At 51.9% G+C, this 20,572-nt stretch overlaps 1 protein-coding gene across 3 annotated transcripts in view; it reads right to left on the bottom strand.

The window, feature by feature from the left end:
* INSR (insulin receptor) overlaps nucleotides 1–20,572 on the bottom strand; it is a 55,096-nt gene that overhangs the window by 31,993 nt on the left and 2,531 nt on the right. For 2 of the 3 annotated variants that reach the window (XR_014559693.1, XM_083720195.1), the window contains exon 3: nucleotides 7,746–8,294. Coding sequence is in view for 2 of the 3 variants with exons in the window: in XM_083720195.1 (XP_083576321.1) it covers nucleotides 7,746–8,294 (549 nt within the window). In the remaining variant the exon portion in view is untranslated. Of the gene's footprint in view, nucleotides 1–7,745; nucleotides 8,295–14,388; nucleotides 14,565–20,572 lie in introns of those variants that run through there. The other variant, XM_083720194.1, reaches the window with a different exon arrangement.

Below are 20,572 nucleotides of genomic sequence, written 5' to 3'. Positions count from 1 at the left end.
TCTGACCATGTGCTGTGTGAAGAAGCCTGTTCTTTTTGTCTTTCCCAAATCTTCCAAAACTCAGCTTTGCTAGATGTCAACAAGAGGGGTGGAGAGGACTTCTTCCTGTTCGCTTTCTCCACATCAGAATCCTAGAATCGTAGGCTTGGAAGGGGACCCCCAGGGTCATCAAGTCCAACCCCCTGCAATGCAGTAATCTCAGCGAAAGCATCCAGGACAGCGGGTCACCCAAGTTCTGCTTCAAAACCTCCAAGGAAGGAGAGTCCCTCCTACTGTCAAACGCAGAACTGGCAGGGAACTTTAGCAGTGGCTCGCCACTAATCCACCTGCTTGCTGAACCAGAACCAACAAAACAAGCTGAATTTGCAAGGGGGAAAGCTTTGGTAGAAAGAGAACAGTAGCCCCGGAAATCCGCGAGGAGGGAGCTTTGGGTAGGCGCCCCCGAAATGCCTCGAGAGCACTCTGCCAGGCTAGCTGACGCTGCCATGTATTCCAAGGTCAAAACTGCAATAAATCAGGTCTGAAAGGCAGAAGGTGTGACCGGAGGGTGGCGATTTGGTGGAAGCCACATGGAACAAGACCGAGTAAAACCCAGACAGGCAACTTCAGCAGGGTTGCAGTTTGGGGGAAGAGTCCATTTTGGGACAGGCGTTGTTTCAAAAAGGAAGGAAGGCACAGGTGAGGGCTAGGCTGACCTCAGCTGCACCTGGGCAGTGACTCCCCAAGGCGTGACTCGGTTTCCAGGGGACCAAGACCTGCTGTAAGTGGCTTGGTTTTGAAATGGTGAAACAGCAAGCGCTGCCCCCAGGACGTTTCCGCAGCCATTCGTTAATTCTCAACAGAAGTATCAGATAAGCTGTTTATTCCACAGCTGCATGTGGAATCTGAAGGCTAACAAAAATCCATATATATTTCTCCAAGTTTCAAAACTTTGAAAGGCTTTATTTCACTTGTGGCTCAAGACCAGGGGCAAAGAGGCCCACGTCAGATCGCACGCTCCCAAGGGCTGCGTCTGCAAAAGGGGTCGGGGGCGAAGAGCCTCAGGGAGCTCCAGATACAACAGGCAACTTGGCGCGTAACATACAAGGGCAGCTCCACATCTGTGGGAAGAGGAAGAGTGCGCCCCGTCTTACGCAAGGCTGTTGCAACACCGCAGCAGCAGCAGCAGCACGTGAAAGACTTTGCAACCGCGGGTAGAGCTCTTGGCATTTCAGCAGTTCATTAATTCGTCCTGTTCTGGCTTCTGAGAAGGGAGATTTTTATCTCCCCACCCCAGCTCCGCAGTTCAAATTTCCGACCAGGGAAAGTTCCCAAATCCCCTTTGCAGAATCTGGAGGGCAAGAGGAGGAAAGGGAATCCCTCCATTTCCTTCCTCTGGTTGGTACTGAAACACGGGCAGCCTCATTCGGCGGAGAGGGGATAGGAATCCGAGGAGCAGGATCTCACCCCTGCGAGGGCCTGCACTTGTTATTCTTTGGATTCTGGGGAACGCCAGAGAGAGGGAATTCCAGGAAAACATCTGGAGCGAGTCGTGCCCGGGCGAGACGCGGGGAACGTTTGCTGGAAGAGCTCCGATTATCTAAAGAACAGCAACGCAAGCAGAAGAGAAAGAGAAGCAGGAGGCCCACAAGGGCCAGGAGCCGAGAGACCCTCAGCGCCGCTGCCACACGGCCAGCCCCGCAGGGCCGTTGTTAACTCAGGGGAGCAAGAGCATGTGGAGCTACCCAGACTCTGAGACCATCTTCTGAGGCCCTTCTTCATGTGCCGCCTCCTCGAGAGGTCGGGAGGGTGGCAACACGAGAGCGGGGCCTTCTCTGCAGCGGCTCCCCATTTGTGGGAAGGCTCTCCCTGCCTTCATTACATACCTTTAGGTGTGAGGCAAAAACGTTCCTTTTTAACCAGGCCTTTGGTTGGTCTGATTGACATCCTATTCCCTTTTAAAATGTGGCTCTCTTTTTTTGGCGTTATTGGGTTGTTGCTTTTATTTTGATTAATATTGTGGTTTTTATGTTGATCTTTTATGTGAACCGCGGTTTATAAATTCAATAAATAAATAAAGAGAGAGACCCGAGGCCAAGCAGCTGGAAAAAAATGCTTTCTTCTTTCGAGAACGGAGGCGTCTGAGAATTGCTCCCTGGTGAGCTTACGGCTTCTGCAGGCAACATCTGTGGAGGAAGCGAGGGTCCTGGAAGCCCCTCTGCCGGCCAAAGGCAGCCCACTCTGCTTTGCAATGGTCCCCCTCAGGCGTGTCTTGTCATCCGGGCAGCCCAGGACCCCCAGACGCACTGCCCAGGCTTGCACCCCGGGGAGGTCACTTCGGTGTGCTGCTAACACAGGGGTTTGGCTCTCCAGACAGATTGCCTCTCCGATGCCCAGCCATAATCCTGAGGACTAGAACCTTCTTGTTCATTTTGAAGGAAAGGACCATCGCTCGGCTGCAGAGCGCCTGCTCAGTGTCCAAAAGGCCCAGTTCCCCAACGGCTGGGAAAGACCCGCTCTGCCGGAAACCCTTGAGAGCCGCTGCCAGTCCGTGGAGACAACGCAGCTCTCAATGGACTTGTGGGAAGGCACCAACCATTCCTGCCTTTTGCTCTGGGCTGCTCGCTCTCAAATTCGTTTGGCAAGCTCCATTCCGCACAGATTTCTTTTTAAAGAAGGAGAGGCCTTCGTTGTCGTCGTCATCCTGCTCTCCTCCGCCCCCCCCCAGCTGACAGTCAGGGAGCCGCCTGGCGGTCCGGGCCCAGCGATTCCAGCGTGGCCACATAGCCAGCATTCCACAGGAATTCCGGAGCGACGGGCCTCCCATGGAAGCTCAGAGGGACAAATGCGTGCGCTCTGCTAAGTGAGAAAGCATGCAGCTGGGAGGCTGCGCGAGGGAGGGCACGGCGCAAGCCGCTCTTGCACCCCTGGCCGTCACCCGGGGGCCTTCCGTCTTCCACCGTCATTTCACGCCTCTGCACCAGGAACTGTGCAGGAAGTCAGGGCCGAAGGCAAGCCAAGCTGCGACTAGAAAAGGTGGCCAGTCCCTGTCCATGCAGCGTCCAGCTATCTCCGGCCTCCCCCGTCGGAGGCAGCCAATGCCTCCCGCCGCCAGTTTCTGGTGTGCGTTTGGGTGCTTCCTTTGCGGGGTCACCTGTGGTTGGCCACCGTGACCGCAGGGTGCCCGGCGGAACCCCTTTGGCCTGACCGAGACTGCTGTGCTTGAAATTAGAAATTTGCATCTGGCGCTGCGCGTCGAAGGAGAACTATATGAAAATGATGTGCCGTTGGTATTTAACACCTACAAAATTATCAAAGATGTATTTGTTGTTGTTGTTTAGTCTTTAGTCGTGTCTGACTCTTTGTGACCCCACAGACCAGAGCATGCCAGGCCCTCCTGTCTTCCACTGCCTCCCCCAGTTTGGTCAAACTCATGCTCGTAGCTTCAAGAACACTGTCCCACCATCTCGTCCTCCGTCGTCCCCTTCTCCTTGTGCCCTCCATCTTTCCCAACATCAGGGTCTTTTCCAGGGAGTCTTCTCTTCTCCTGAGATGGCCAAAGTCTTGGAGCCTCAGCTTCAGGATCTGTCCTCCCAGTGAGCACTCAGGGCTGATTTCCTTCCGAATGGAGAGGTTGGATCTTCTTGCAGTCCATGGGACTCTCCAGAGTCTCCTCCAGCACCAGAATTCAAAAGCATCCATTCTTTGGCCATCAGCCTTCTTGATGGTCCAGCTCTCACTTCCATACATCACTACTGGGAAAACCAGAGCTTGAACTATACGGACCTTTGTCGGCAAGGTGATGTCTCTGCTTTTTAAGATGCTGTCTAGGTTTGTCATTGCAAAGATGTATACATTGCAAAGATGTACTGAACTGCTTCAAATGTATGTTGGAAGTGTAAGGAGAAGGGAGGCACATTTGACCACGTGTGTTGGTTCTGCAAGGTAACAAGAGCATTCTGGGAAATGATATATAATGAGCTGGGGGGGGGGGGGAGTTTTTAAAAAGTCTGTGGGACAAAAAACCAGAGGCTTTTTTTCTACTAGGAATTTTAGGTGCAGAGATACCAAAGGAGCAGAAACTATTCTTTATGTATGCAACAACAGCAGCGCGGATACTACTGGCCCAGAGATGGAAAGAAGATAAAGTCTCGGCCTGCAGGGCTCTCTGCGTGTTCTCAGAAGCCCCACCTTGTGTGTGTTGGTGGTGGAAATATAATCACTTGCTAGGATGGGGAAACACACGTGCCGCAACCGCCAGTTGCCAACTTCCACCAATAATAATAATAATAATAATAATAATAATAATAGATGTGCCAACGTCAGAAATAAATAAAGAAATGGCCTCCTTCCTTCTCTCCCACCAGCAACAGGAAATATATTCCTTTCCTTTGCTTTTCTTGGAACTTTAAAGAAACATCACACCCTTGAGAGAAGGGGGCTGATTTAATCCAGAGCTATCTATAGGCCTAGTTTCCCATGTCAAGAGGGGACGGGGTTATAGGGTGGGAGAAGGAAGCGGATCGCAGTGAAGACCAGCTTACGATTTTACAGGAATTCCCAGGATTTTTATTTTTATTTCTAAGTCGCAGGAAACTGTTGCTAAGGAATGTTCCCACCTAAGCAAACATTACAAGACTGCTGTTTTTCCCACACACACCTCTGAACTTTGCCACCCTCTGAGAAGGCAAAGTCTCGACAGCAAGGAAAGGGGAAAAAAAATTGAGGAAGCGAGGCTGTTCCTGCAGGCAAAGAGCTTTCCTTGGGCTCCCCAAGACATTTCAGGCGTGCTGGGAGACCTTCAGAAATGAGGGACCCAGAACCCTAAGAAATGAATTCTAATTATTACTATTATTAATAATGAGGACAATCAGGACAGTGGAGAGGACGTCAGGGCTCAGGCATCTACGGTTCCCCTGTTTCCTCTCCCCCAAAACAACCCGTAATTCCTCGCTTGCTCCCTACAGCAGTTGCAAATCAGCAGCAGAGGAAAACTCAGAAAGAAATTGGGGGAAACCTGGGCCAAAACCGGGGCTGGAGTGGCCAGTTTTGGGAGCAGTAGTGGAAAGATGGAGGCTGGAGGGAGAGATACAACTGCAGAAATGGAAAATACGGACGTGTTTGAGGGGAAAACCCTCGTCTTGCCAGGATTCACGGTCAAGGCCTCAGCTCCCACCCACCCACTCACGCCTGCCTTGTTTTGTCTGCTGGATCAGAGAGAGGAGGAGAGATTAGCGGGGGGCAGGAGGCAGCAAACTGTTACTTGCAGGGGGGTTGAGGCCCTGGAAGGAGGAGCAGCACCCCTCACTTTGGCACAAACAACCGTCTTGGCCTGCACTGCGAAGCCGCTGGATGCAAGCCAGGGGCCCAAAAGGAACACTCATAAAAAGAGCCTCCTGGATTGAGGCCAGGAGCAGGACCTGGGAGCAACAGCACCTCCCTCCCCTCCTATTTACCCATGAGAGTATTTGTATACTGCGGTGTCAGGGCAGGTTCTCGGCAATAAAGGCATAAAACCCCGCGACGGAAGCCACTAAAAGGGTTAAAGGCAGGCACCAATTCAGTGTTGTGGAAGGATGTCTTCTTGACGGAGATTCCTGCATTGCAGGGGGCGGTTTGGGGTCCCTTCTGACTCTACAATAGGTCTGGCAGAATGGGAAAGTTCTCAGCAGGCACAGAAGACTCCTGCTGAGCCTCTAGTGGCAGGGAGTTCCACAGGGCCAGCGATGCTAAAGGCTTGGTTTCTTGTGATCCGTGGCAACTGCCATTCGGAGACGGCCATCAGGGCCACAGAGATCATTTGCCTAACCCCCCCCCCACTTTAAAGTCATTCATAAGAACATGAGAAGAACTCTGTAGTAGCCACCCTGGTTCAGCCTCCTGTCCTCCCAAGGAACCACAAGATGCCCCCAGGGGAAGCCTTTGCAAGCAGGACTTGCGATGATTCCCAGCAGAACCGGCACCTGCGTTTTCTGCAGAAGGGGGACCTAGCCGTGGGGTCTAACAGCCCCTCAACAGCCTTGTTCCCCTCTGTGAATTGGTCTAATCTGTGCAAGCATACAACAGCCGCTGTCTACGCAGCAAGCTCCTTCGAAATCTGGCAGCCAAAATATACACAAAGGAAGTTCGGCCGTGGCAGCACTTTGTGGCGTTCAGAAAGCTTTCTCCAAACTCTCTCTGTGTGTTTGTGTGTGTGTGTGTGTATATATATATCTCACCGGCTGCAAACGCTACCAGTCCAAATGTTTTGGGCTTGTAAAACAATTAAAGGAAAATAAAAAAGTAAGAACGCAGAACCTACAAGGAAGCTTTGGGCAGGTTAAGTAAACCGGAGAAGGAGCTTAGCCATCACAAAGCCTTTGTTGTCTCTTCTCTCCCAGCAAGCGAGACCCAAACATTGACAGGAGAGATTCCAAATAATGAAGAAAGCAAACTACAAAAAAAAAAAGCCCTTTCCAGGCAGAACGCAGAAATTAAGCAGCTACTGAAGTTAAATCGAACACAAAGCCTCAGGGTTTGCTTCCGAAGCTTGAAGCGGGGAAGGAAACTGGTTTTGGACTTTGGCTAGTCCACCTGCTGCCGTTTGGTACCCACAGATATTTGTGAGCGGGCTTCTCTGCCGCAGCGACCCTCCAAACAGAAACCAAAACCCAGCACAGCCGCACAAGACGAGTTGCGAGTTAACGACTTTCCAACAACGCCTGCCACTGGAAGAGCAAACCTGCCCGGGGGTCTCACTGAAATGGGAGTCTTAAAAATCACCACCACCACCAGCGCTGGTTTTCATTTCGTAGTCATGCGAGGGTGGCATGATGTCTATCGCTCTGTCAACTGCCCTTTTCGGATTCATAACGTGCCTTATTTGCACTGTTAATTCGAAAGCAAATAGGAGAGGGTGGGTCCCGTGGTACAGGCTGGGAGTCCGAAGTGGGGGCTTTGTGTCGGGGCCAGTTAAGGACCGCTGCCCTCGACAAACACCACGGACTCCACCTAGCAGCAGGAAGTAAGAATTTAGGTTCCCAAACTTGGGTCTTCCAAGGAGCCCGAGGCGATTTCCATCTCATCCACACAACAACCCTGTGAGGTAGGATAGGCTAAGCCTGTGGTTCCCAACGTGGGGCGATTTGATTTTTAAGGGGGGCAATTTGAGAATGAGTTACAGCCGTATCTTGGTTCTCAAACAGATTGCGTTTGACTTCCAGAACTGTTCGAAAACCAAGACACGGCTATTGATTGGCTGCAAGAGCGTCCTACAGCCAATCAGAAGCTGCGCCGGACGTTCGGCTCCCAAAAATTGTTTGAAAACCGGAACACTCACTTCCGGTTTTTGATCGTTTGGGGGCCGAAATGCACAAGTTCCAAGGCGTTTGGCAACCAAGGTACGACTGTATCAACAAATGAATGGCCTTTTAGGCTTCCTCCACATGAATAGGAGTTCACTTTTTGAATAATAAAAGTTATATGTCATGGGAGGGGGGTTCCATCAGAATTTTAGAGACGCTTAAGTGGGACATGGCCAAAAAAAGAGGTTGGGAACCACTGGGCTCAATGGTGTTTCTCAAACTAGGGTTCTCAGCAGTTGGGCTACAATACCCATCTTCCCTGACCTGCTAGCTAGGGATGATGGGAGCTGTAGTCTAAAAAGAGCTGGTTTGGGAAACCCCGGATTAGAGCAGAGGCCCACCCAGTCCAGAATCCTCTTCTCCCCAGCGCAAGAGCCCTCTCTCCCCCTCCTGCGGTTTATGGCAACCAGAGGCATCCCTTACCTCTCTGGCAGTGCTCGTGGCTCCAGCAGCGCTCGATGAAGATGCCGTTGATCACCGTCGGGGAGCAGACGCTCTTCCCCTTGGCCTTCCCAGGGCAGATGTCCCCGCACTCCTCGTCCCGCTTGTTGGCGACGATGTAGTTGTCCTCGACGGAGTCCACGATCCGGGACCAGTCGATGGTGGACAGGTAGCACAGCTCGGCGTTCTTCTCGATGCGCACGGCCCCCCGGGTGATGTTCATCAGGCTGGGCAGACCCACCTCCTTCAGGTGGACCATCTCAAAGATGACCAGGGCGTAGTTGAAGAAGAGCCGCGTCCCCCGGATGACCGTCAGGTTGGGGAAGAGCGTCTTGAGGCTCTCCAGGCCGTAGACCCGGAAGAGCAGCAGGTATTCGGTGACCATGGTCAGCTTGGGGAAGCTGAGGCCCCGGAAGTTCTCCGTCTTGGCCCCAAACATCAGCAGGATCTGCAGGTGGCCCTCGATCACAGTGCAGTTCTCCAGCTGGCGGAAGTTGGAAATGTCATTCCGGATGTTCATACTCGGGCAAACTGGAAAGAGAACCGGGGGGCGGGGACAAAAACGGTTAAAATAATCTGCTGGGAGAGCTTCCCAGCTGCCAAACAGGCACCTCTCCTCCCAACAGGCAGCGGCAACAGCTTGTAACTCAGAGTTTGAAATTAGGCAGGCGCCAGGCGCGTTTTGCACCGAGCTATTGGCGCTGTGGGTTAAACCACAGAGCCTAGGACTTGCTGATCAGAAGGTCGGCGGTTCGAATCCCCGCAATGACGGGGTGAGCTCCCGTTGCTCGGTCCCTGCTCCTGCCAACCTAGCAGTTCGAAAGCACGTCAAAGTGCAAGTAGATAAATAGGTACCACTTCAGCGGGAAGGTAAACAGCGTTTCCGTGCACTGCTCTGGTTCGCCAGAAGCAGCTTAGTTCTGCTGGCCACATGACCCGGAAGCTGTACACCGGCTCCCTCGGCCAGTAAAGCAAGATGAGCGTCGCAACCCCAGAGTCAGCCACGACTGGACCTAACGGTCAGGGGTCCCTTTACCTTTATTGGCCACTTTCTGTTCTCAAAGCTCTCAACCTGGCTCAAGGTTGTCCTCTGAACCAGCCAGATGTTCAACTGAGAATCAGCCAGTCAGTCCATCATTTGATAAATAATACTTTAGAGCTGTCTTGCCCCAAAATGGCAACTACACATTCCATTTTGGAGACTGAAACTGTGATTTGAAGTCCGGCTTTTATATCTGAGTTTCTAACGTGGCTGTAACTTCAAGCCCTGCGGGTTTGCAACTGATCTGAGTTCCGCTCCGAGCAGAGCCACTGAAATCAATAGGCCTACGTCAGTCAAGGGAGGAACTTAAGATGGATACAACCCACTGGCTGTGGGTTACATTAAAAGGGCCTTTGGGTTTTCCAGCCACTCGGCCCCAAAGGGCAAACCCACAGCATGTGAAAACCCCAAACCTCTCTTTGCCCACCCTTGCCCTTTTTGGGGAGAGGGTTGCCCACCCCTTGCCTGTCCTCTATTTCACTTGGGGCAACCCAGAGGGCCACCGCTTGGGACAGGAAGGGCCGGTCTTGGGAATCTGAACCCAGGCAGGCCAACTATCTGCCTCTGCCTCCCCCCCCCCCCAGCCCTTGGCCACGAAGACGCTCTGGTGTCATAATCTGATTTAGACATGCTAATCCGCATTGGATAACCAGAGGGCCGGGATTAATATCCCCTCCCAGCTGTGGGATAAGCTGTCGGCGCTTAAAGGTCTTCATCTCCAAAAGCCAATTTGGACGGCTCTGAAAGGGGATTTGAGATAATTCGCTCCGTGGCCAGTGGCCACGACAGCGACAGGCCACCCTACCAGCGTTGGGAGGGAGCGGGGTTATATTGTATCCTGTTTATTACTGGATTTATAGCACGCCTTTCTTCCCAAAGGAGCCCAGGGCGGTATCCTGATAAACTGCATTCAGAGTAAAGTAAAGGGTAAAGGGGACCCCTGACCATTAGGTCCAGTCATGGCCGACTCTGGGGTTGCGACGCTCATCTCGCTTTATTGGCCAAGGGAGCTGGCGTACAGCTTCCGGGTCATGTGGCCAGCAGGACTAAGCCGCTTCTGGCAAACCAGAGCAGCGCACGGAAACGGCGTTTACCTTCCCACCGGAGCAGTACCTATTTATCTACTTGCACCTTGATGTGCTTTCGAACTGCTAGGTGGGCAGGAGCAGGGACTGAGCAACGGGAGCTCACCCCATCATTGCGGGGATTCGAACCGCTGACCTTCTGATTGGCAAGTCCTAGGCTCTGTGGTTTAACCCACAGTGCCACCCGCGTCCCTATGCACTCAGAGTAGACCCACTGAAATTAATGGGTCTGATTAGTTAGCCCATGTCCTTCAATTTCAACAGGTTGGCATTACTCGTACTCAAAGCAGATCCACTGAAACCAGCATATAGGATGAATAGGACTAGGTGATATATCAATATTGTGATACCGGTTTCATGATTCTATAATGTCAAGGATCATTATACTTGTGCGCTGCGCAGAAATCACAATGCGGAGAATTGTGGAGCCAGCCAGCACCTCTGCATAACTCCATCCTTATTTCGGACATCATGATATAATATCAGTACAGTGGTACCTTGGTTCTCAAACTGAATCCGTTCCGGAAATTCTGTTCCAAAACCAAAGCATTCCAAAACCAAGGCGCGCTTTCCCATACAAAGTAAGGTAAAATGGATTAATCCGTTCCAGACTTTTAAAAACAACCCCTAAAACAGCAACTTAACATGAATTTTACTATCTAACGAGACCATTGATCCATAAAATGAAAGCGATAAACAATGTGCTGCAGTTACACAATCAGTTCATCATTAGCTGAACTGGGTTCCACACAGTCACAAAAACAAAAAAAGAACCGCAAATACAAAAACGCAAAATAAACAGCAAAAACAGACAGACCTCGGCGTAAAACTCAAATCGGAAGCGTAACACTCAAAACGGAGCACTTCCGAAATAAGTTTGCAAACCGGAACACTTAATTTCAGGTTTGCAATGTTTGGGTTCCAAGTTGTTTGAGTCCCAAGGCATTTGAGAACCAAGGTACCACTGTATATCACAACTGGTGGCATGTCACGACACTGAAAACCAGATATCGCCCTGCCCTTTCGATTTAACCTTTTGGGTTACATGTGCTTTAGGTTACATACGCTTCAGGTTACAGACTCCACTAACCCAGAAATAGCTTCAGGTTAAGAACTTTGCTTCAGGATGAGAACAGAAATTGTGCTTCGGTGGCGCGGCGGCAGCAGCAGGAGGCCCCATTAGCTAAAGTGGTCTTCAGGTTAAGAACAGTTTCAGGTTAAGAACGGACCTCCGGAACGAATTAAGTACTTAACCCGAGGTACCACTGTATCGCCCTGCCCTATCGATAAACGCCAAGTCCGTCGATTCCAAGGGGGTCTTTCTTATCCGAATATTCCTATTCTTTGCTGCGTTCCTATCCTGCCCTTTTCTCCAAACGGCCGCACGTGTCCCAGAGAGAAGGAGAGCTGGGCCAGAGGTGGGGCCAGAGGCGGCCGAGGCCAGGCAACCCAATATCTGCAAAGGTCGCCCATGCTTAACCCCGAGAAATGTCACCGCAAGGCATCCAGCTAGGCCACTTCCCTGCGTGTCCTTTTGTAGGCGAGCGGCAGCGGCCTAAGGCCAGGTATTTGGAAACGCCTCACCAGAGCCCGCCTGCAGGTTTTAGGGGCAAAAACCCAGGACTCTGAATGTTGCTGCGAACTGAGCCGGTACTCATTCAGGATCTGCTCAGGGACCCAGAGAGGACGAGTCGGACTGCAAGGCCGGCTCCAGAGTTGCCCTCTCCCCGTGTAATTAAAACTCGAAAGCTCCTTTTACGAGTAATTGTTTAAAGCCCATTAATCGCAAATAAAAAAAATGTTTTCAGCTGGCAGGGCTGCTGCGGAATCTGGAACAATATGGCTGCTCGGCGGCATTCTTCTGGCAAGAGGTCCAGGCCGCCTTGTAAATCGTCAGTGGAATTTTTCACCTTCCCCTCTTTTTAAAGATGCAGAAAGAAATGCGGCGTCGATCTCGCGTCTTTATAAAGGCAAGGCTGGAAAAGGGGCCCCTGGACAACGGTTTCCTCTTAAAAAAGCAAAAAAATCAGCAGAGAGACAAAGGAAGTAAAGCGTTTTGCCCCAATTTATCATTTTAAGGATTCCTTGTGGGGCAAGTTGAACGTATTGATTTAAACAGGTGGTTTCTATTCGGCGCAGAATCTGACTGGAAGCTTTCGGGAAGCCTGCAAACAGCTTTGCCTCGTTTGTGCCGCGGGGACTAACGTTCACAAGTAGACTGCCTCTGAGTCTGGAGGTTCGACTTAACTATAGCAACTAAGAGCCACTGACAGACCCACCCTGCAGCGGATTGGACTACCTCCCCTTCCACAAGGTAGCTGGAGTTTTCTACACCTTCTCTGACAGCAGAGCCGTTGTGGCAAGCAGCCATCACCTGCCACAAATCTCTTGTTATTAAGATATCTGAGTTGGCGGCCCTCACGGCTCCCAGGCCCATCTAGCTCCTTGCCGTCTGCACTGACTGGCAGCACCAGATTTTCGGGCGTTACCTGGAGCCACTGTCACCTGGGAGTGAGCTTGCGGCGTTCTGAACGCGAAGCTGAGCTGATTTAAAGAGGAACCGAGGGAGCTGCCTTGTGCTGGTTTTGGTCCATCTTACACTTCGCCCCCCCCCCCCTTCATGGATCACTGCCTTGCCGTGGCGAAGGGGCTTGAATAACTCAGAGAAGCTATGAACTATGCCGAGCAGAGAACCCAAGATGAACCCCCACCTCATGAGAAGAGAAGACTCCCTGGAAAAGACCCTGATGCTGGGAAAGATGGAGGGCATAAGGAGAAGGGGACGACGGAGGACAAGATGGTGGGACAGTGTTCTCGAAGCTACCAGCATGAGTTTGACCAAACTGCGGGAGGCAGTGGAAGACAGGAGTGCCTGGTGTGCTCTAGTCCAGGGGGGGCACAAAGAGGCGGACACGACGAAACGACTCAACAACAACACACTTCACCCCCCTCCCAAGCTGCTGAAACCTCATCTTTGCCCGGCTGCAAAAAGGGGGAACTGACCCTCAGGTGAGAACAGCCTTGCTGGGGACAGGCCAAGGTGGCTCCACCTGGCCATGGATATGTTCTGACCCACCAGCTGAAGACCCAGACTGGCCTTTTCCCCTTAAAGATGGCTCAGGTGCCAGAGCCTGAAGCTCTTGATCTCAGGGTTGTGGATTCGAGTCCCAAACTCTCCTTGCTTGTACAACACCTAATTCCTCCGATTCTGGCCTTCCCCTCCATGAATTTGAGGCTCCAAAGGGCCTGAGTGCAAGCGAGGACACCCTCCCCGTGTGTGGCTCCCAGCGACTGGGAGCCGGGGCCAGAACACGAGCCATCGCGGCCAGTAGGCACTTTTCGGGCGACCTCTCGCTTGCAAATCCTCCTGGCCTTTCTTGCAACGCTCCTTAGTCCAAACAACTCAAAACTTGTTTGTCTTTCCTTTAAAGTGGAGTGGGGGCAGAAAACCAAAGTACTGGGGCTTTTTTCCTCCCTGCTGTTCCTGCGCAGAAGGTTAGACTTATTTGTTAACCTTGAAAGCTCCAAGTGCAAACCGTCTTGACAAACAAATCCTTGAGGGAAAATGTGCTTGTTCAAGATATTGCGCCGTTATCTTGGGCCGGGCAGTCGTTCGGCCAGAGGCACACACAGGTGCCACTCAAGGTCCCTCTCGCCTGGGCCGGCCAGCTGGCCGCTCCAGCCTCTGGAAGAACCGGCCGGCCTTGAGTTCCGGTCTTCCATCTCCCCATTCCCAGAGGAAAATGTTCAGGGAGATTGCGGGGCAGCAGGGAGGTCAAGTCTGCTGGACGGACGCACCTTGGTTGAGCCACACAACCCTGTTCATTTGCTGAACTGCAGAGTTGGAAGGGAGTCCTAGTCCAACCCCCCCAAGAAGCAGGAATCACGAGTTTCACTGCACATACTGGGTAAGGCAGGTGTGTGCTAGGGAGCCATTTATATCCTGGAATGGGTGGCATAGCTTGGTGCTACCTTTGCATGGAAGAACAGATCGTGAAGCTGAGGCTCCAAGACTTTGGCCCCCTCATGAGAAGAGAAGACTCCCTGGAAAAGACCCTGATGCTGGGAAAGATGGAGGGCGCAAGGAGAAGGGGACTACGGAGGACAAGATGGTGGGACAGTGTTCTCGAAGCGACCAGCATGAGTTTGACCAAACTGCTGGAGGCAGTGGGAGACAGGAGGGCCTGGCCTGCTCTGGTCCAGGGAGTCACGAAGAGGCGGACACCACTAAACGACTCAACAACAACAACACCTTTCCATGCGCAACACCTTCCAGCGCGGCTGGGAAACAAACCCTAAGGAGCCGCTTCCAGCGCTGAGTGAGGTGGACAGGCTCCCTCACCCCCAGCCTGAGCAGAATCGGAACCTTCTCGGCACACACACCCCAAACCTAAATTCTAAAGCAAAGCACAAGTCCCAGAAGCACACAATGCAAAAACAAAAAAGATGTTGGTTGCCAGCAAGCCGTTTGGGGTGGGGGGGCGAGAGAGCATCTTACATAAGCTCCGAAGGTAGCGCACCCTTGAGGCCCCGAAAGAGCGAGGGCAGTTCTGGAAGGCAGCAAGAGCGTGTTTGTAGTAAACAATCTGGATAACAAACCTTGAATGACTCACAAGGGGCGGCCTCTGCACTTCGCATCTGAAGCAGCACCGTGCCATTTTGATTCGTCACGGCTTCCCCCCCCCCCACCCACCGCCAGCGCCAAAAAACCCTGTAGCCTGTGCCATGTGAGTTGTCAAGAGACCCTCTCACAATTCTCAGCCGTTCAACTCTGGAACTCGCCGCCGCAGGAGGAATGTGACGGTCGGCAAGCTCTTTGAAAGAGGGTTGGGCAAATTCAGAGAGCGGTAGCAGGAAATAATAATAATAATAATAATAATAATAATAATAATAATAATAATAATAAATTTTTATTTATACCCTGCCCTCCCCAGCCAAGACCGGGCTCAGGGGGGCTAACAACCAATAATAAAAACAAGTTGATTAAAATACAATTTAAAAGATTAAGATACAACATTAAAACTATTAGGGAGCAATCTCTTCATAGGAGGAGAAAGGAAAAAGAAAGAGGGGGAGGGAATCAAACTGATTCTGAGCCAAAGGCCAGGCGGAACAACTCTGTCTTACAGGCCCTGCGGAAAGATTTCAGATCCTGCAGGGCCCTGGTCTCATGAGGCAGAGCGTTCCACCAGGCCGGAGCCAGTGTTGAGAAGGCCCTGGCTCTGGTTGAGGCTAATCTGACTTCCTTAGGGCCCGGGACCTCTAGGGTGTTGCTATTTATGGACCTTGAGACCCTCCGTGGGGCAGGCCGGGAGAGGCAGTCCCGCAGGTATGAGGGTCCTAGGCCGTGAAGGGCTTGAAAGGTCAAAACCAGGACCTTAAACCTGACCCTGGACTCCACCGGGAGCCAAATGCTTCCAAACAGGACTTGCTGGAAAGGGCAGGAAGGGAGAGAGGGCGCTGGTGCTCAACCTGCAGGTTTCGCACACGCATCTCTGTGAGAACGGGATGATGGGCCGGCCAGAAGAGCGTCAGCCTGACCCAGAAAGATCTTCTTATGTTCTTTCGTGTGCCTTTAAAGAGCCAGCCCCTCTTCCCCACACAGGGAACTTTAACTCTGGGACAACGGGAACACGGGCCTTCTAAGAACTACCGGCGCCCGCAACAAACTACAGTTCCCTGCATTCTCCCAGGGAAGCCGCAGCTGCCTTAAAGTGGCATGAAACAGCCACAGCAGGCGCTGCGACTCTCCAGTGGTCTGACTTCACCCCTCTTGCCTTGCCTCCCGACGCGGGCGGATGCCAAGCGACTAAGGATGGGGCTGGCAATAACGGAAGAGGAGACTGAGGAGACTCGATACTGCGAACGCCAAGAGGTTCAGCAGCATCAGGGGCTGGCTAGCCCTCTAAATGAAAGAAACCGACGCAATCTCTTTGGCAGAAAGACTCTCCTCTGCTTGCCTAGTTACAGTTCGCCAGGAATGATGCTGGGGGGTAGGATGGGGAGGAGAGGGGGGCACCCACACCCTTTGGTTCCTTCCCCCTGTTAAATCAGCTTTTCTCAACCTGGTTACCCAACAGGGGTTGATGGTCGTAGTAGTAGTAGTCCAAAGCAGGTTGGTGAAAGCTGCATTAAACATTTGGGGGAAGAAGGCTGTCTCAAATATAAAAGAAAATATTTCTTAACAGTTGAGAAATGCAACGCTGCTGCGATTTCTCCAAGTATGCTGCAGACAGGACAGATCCGACTAATGCTTTTCTTTCTTTCTTTCTTTCTTTCTCTCTCTCTCTCTCTCTCTCTCTCTCCACAAGAGTTCTCTGAAGGGCCTTAAAAAACAGAAACCAAACAAACCAAACTCAGTGGGAAAGTTTTATTGAATTGTACCCAGGTCTCCGTTTAAAGCCTCCACGTTTATAGTATTGTTAATGAGGCAGCGAAGGGCGTGTGGCTCTTTACACCCTGGGTTGGTTTGAACTGGGAGTCCCGAAAGGGGAGTCGGCGCCTCTTGCACAGCAGTCGTGTTGGGGGGCTTTGGGTGGCCATTGCCAGCTTGGTGCCCTCTCCTCCAGAGGTTTTGGACTAAAAAACCCAAGAGTCGGGGGGGGGCTGCACTCCAGAGCGCCTGGAGGGCACCAGGTTGCCGAAGCCTGCCTTGCAGGGCAAGCACACGGCTTTGGCAAGGACCTAAGGTTGCGTAACAAGTCTTTCTTTGCATCGCTGCCATTTCAGGAGCCCAGGAAAGGGGCCTTGGGCAGCCAGACTACCGAGGTCCACTGAAGCCAGTGTTGGCAGCACTGACTGGCAGCAAGGGTTCCCTGCGGGTTCAGGCAGGGGGGAATCCCGGCAGAGGGAATGAACCCGGGACCTGCTAGGCATACAAAGCCCTGCTCCTTCCCTTAAATGCAAAGCAAGATGCCAGTCCTCATCGTCTGATTGAAATAAGGACGGAAGAAGCTACCAATATTCTAACAAGCTCCATATTGCCCACACTGACGCGGCAGCAGCGACGCCACCGAGAACAGAACCTGCAAGAGGGCCAGCCTACCCCTGTTCATGGTCGCTTTCTATTATTTCCAATTTGGCTCAATGTTTCAGGGCAGCCCTTTCAAAACAAGGACACACACCCTGCCATTCTGCACGGGCTGGCAGCCTGCTGCGCACTTCTACAGGAGGGAAGTCTGGCAGAAGAGCAGCCTCAAAAAAGGTCTATTGGCGCACCCCCAAGCCCCAGAACGCCGCTCCGTGTTTTGCATGGAATAACGCTTGCACAAATGTGGCCGCTTCGACGCCCGCTTTTATATATAGCCAAAGGACGGATATATAGACAGGAGGGTCACAATTATACCCCTCTGTGTTCCAAATGCCACAGTCCAGAGAAGCCGTTTGGGGGACTGGTACAGCGGGCGGTTTTTGAGGGGAGGGACAGCAGCGGTTCGGGACCCGTTTGAGAAACACTTGTGGGGAGGCCTGGAAGGTGGCGCGACCCACACCGCCTCTGCTTAAGCGTGGAGAAAACAGCCGTGTTCCTAGTTATCCCCCGGTTAAGCATTGCAACGCGCGATGTCAAACTTTAACTCGGATGCACGTAAACACGGCCGGCAGCTGGGTCAGAAGTCACTTGCTCGCGAGTAACCTCACTGCGTGCGCACTCGCAACGAACGGGGGAAACTCAAGGAACCGTCTCCCCTCGTCTCTCATGTTCAAAACCTGTTGTGGTGTTGCTCAGCGCCGGGCGGGGGAATGTTCCCCACTGAAAAGCAGCTGCTGCCAGTCAGTGTAGCCTATATCAAGCTGGATGGATGAACGTTACACAAGGCAGCTTTCACAAGTCTGAGCTCCTTGCATTCTGGCTATGTAGTAAAAGCCAGGGAAAACCCAAACTTCTTTTTCCTCTCTCTGCAAAGCCTCCCACTTGCACTTAAGAAACCAACTTTTGGGATCTCAAAAGCATGCAGCTTCCCTACACATAAAAACAACAACCCGTATCCGGGGTAAGGAAAAAACCCAACAACTAAAACAACTAAAATAATCCTTAGTCCCGTCCAGAAGAATAAGAGTTTTGTTTTCCAACGCTTTCAAGGAACGCATTTCAGAAAATGGCTTAGGTCACGTCCGAGGTTGCCAAATGCATTTCTCAGATCGACCGCCTCGTTTTTTTCTAACACGGGGGGAAAAACCAAAGAATGTACAACTGGGGAAAAGAGAGAGAAAGGGAAGAACAAAAACTGTGCAGAGTATAACGGCCACCTCCAGTTATTATGGGGTGCTTGTTTGGCACTGCAATGCCTAACTGCTTCCAAACTGTGTTTATTTACTTACAAAATTATTATTTTTTTATCCCATCTGTCGCCATGAGGTTCCAGGGAGGGGTTACTACAAAACTATGAAACCAGACCAAAATAAGGTTCCAATGGTCTTTCTTTCTTTCACCCATTCCAAATGGTAGAGGGCTGTATTAAATTCGCATCTCCCCCTCCCCAAAAATAATAATTCCGCCCTCCCAGGAGATGCAAGGCAAGCCACGTCTTTTCCTGAAAATGATGCCCATCTCTGGATTTTGCATGGGCAGAACCAGTCCGGTCTGAGAAGTCGAATGTGCAAAATTGGAAACGCCAGTCCCGGGGAATTGGGGGAGGGAAGGGGGCAGAGAGGGCACATGCCCCAGAGTTTTACGGGCTGAACAAACAGGCCGTTTCAGCTGGGAGCCTGACACATGCACAATACTAGATTAAGAGAGATTTTCGGACTTGGTCACCTCCGGAGAACCCCTTTCTTCCTCCTCCTGCTTCTCTGGAAACGAGATGCAGAGAGAGATTGCCTGGCGGGGAGGAAGGCCGACGAGGAACGGAATATAAAAGAGCGTGTTTCGCGGAAGCGGCCCCGATGGCGGAGAGCAAACACAACGGCTGCTTCGTGTTTTGATTGGGGATAATGGCAGCTGCTTGCATCAAGCGCAGAGAGAGAGAGACGGCAAATCAGCAGCCCCCGCCAAACAGAACGATCCCTGCTAATACGCGAGAGACCGTCCCTACGCAAAGCAAGGAACTTTGGCCTGGAAATGGGAGAGTTCTGATAAGCCAGCTTCCAGGTGATTCATCTCGTCAACAGGTGTCTTTCTTCCTGTTGTTATTAAGCCACTGCTCCAAATAAAAGCCCCACACTGCCGGCAACGCTCTTTCAGGCCTGGTTCTAGGAACCCGACATCGCGACCAAAATACATCCCCAAACACATCGCAAGAAGTGATGCAACTGCCCAGGAGCCACGAGGCACAGAGGGAGAACAGACTGGCCCCACACAGCTCAAACACAGCCCCAAATAACAGCCTGCCCAACCTGCAGGTCAGCACAGACCGACACCAGCGCTGCTCCCCACAGACTGTTTCATATATATTTTCTCTCCTAGACAATGAAACCCTCGCTGACGCGTGTATCTTCCGGCTTAACAGGGAGCGCCTTCCCCCAAAATCTGGGAGCTACAGAGGAAACTGCCTTGCGCAGAGCCAGGGCCACTGACTCCATCTAGCTCAATACTGCCCGCACTGGCTGGCAGCAGCTCTCTCCAGGATTTCTGCCAGTTATTTTTTCCTGAAATTATAATAATCGTTGCCAGGTGCTGAACCAATGTAAGAGCAATTAGCTCCGACATGGGGCCTCGGCGTGGCAGAAGGGGGATGCGCCCTGCAGGACCCCCCCAAACTCTTATGCCAACTCTTAGCGAAGCAAGGAGCACTGGGCCAGCCCCTCTCCTCCATTTCCTTCTCCCAGCTGCTCTGCCCCGAGAGACGGTCCCTTCCTTACAAACAAGCCAAGGTTCAAGTCCCCATGGGTCCGAACGAAGCGCCAGTTTCAGCAGGAAGCTGCCTTGGGAGCAGAATCGCCTCCCTCCTGCCAACCAGGCCAAGGGGGTCCATCTATCTCAGCAATGTCTCCTGCGCTGATGGACAGGAGCTGCCCAGGGGTTGGGGGGGGGAGCTTTTTCAGCCCTGCCCGGAGATGCCATCTGGAACACGGTCCTGGCATGCCAACCAGGCCACGGAATCCAGTGTGGTACTTAATTACTGTTATCGATGGTCAGGATGCATGGAGAAGGAGGCCTCCGGGAAGATAAGCGCGATCTGTTTATTATCTCATGGCTGCTTTCGTGCTTGCCGCCTCTTCCGTCTTGTTACGGTTTTAGCGTAATACAGCTTTTCCTTGTGATGTTTTCGCGTTTATGCATTTGTCTCCGCGTCCCGCGTGACGTCTTAAAGAGCGACACGCGCAGGAACGATCTTCCCTCTGACGTTCAGGGGCATCAGGCAACGATCTTACACTTTCAGAGCGTGTCAACGACTTTTCAAGCTCCCCTCGCCTCCATCCTTATTCCAGACATCGTGATCTATCGGTCTGCTGAGATGTTTAGCTGCTGACATATCACAGATATCGCCCTGCCCTACTAGCAGCTTATGAAGCCTAAACTATGTTTTATGTTATTTTATTTCGGCTGAATGCCTTCCCATCGTCTCGTACAACTCCTTCAATCCTTTTGGATGCTAAGTGGCGTACAGATGCTTTTGATAACTAACTAAAGGAAACTTGCTTTGTGAAGCATATAAAAATCTCTAGGCACATAACGAGTCTCGTGTCCAAATTCAGGAGAGAATAATTCTAGAGATGTGCTCTCCATTCTTCTATTATTATTT

This window comes from Podarcis gaigeae, assembly GCF_964106915.1.
Source record: "Podarcis gaigeae genome assembly, chromosome: 18".
NCBI classification, from domain to species: Eukaryota; Metazoa; Chordata; class Lepidosauria; order Squamata; family Lacertidae; genus Podarcis; species Podarcis gaigeae.
The sequence above is the reverse complement of the archived record's forward strand: the minus strand, read 5'-3'. Positions and strand labels throughout refer to the sequence as shown.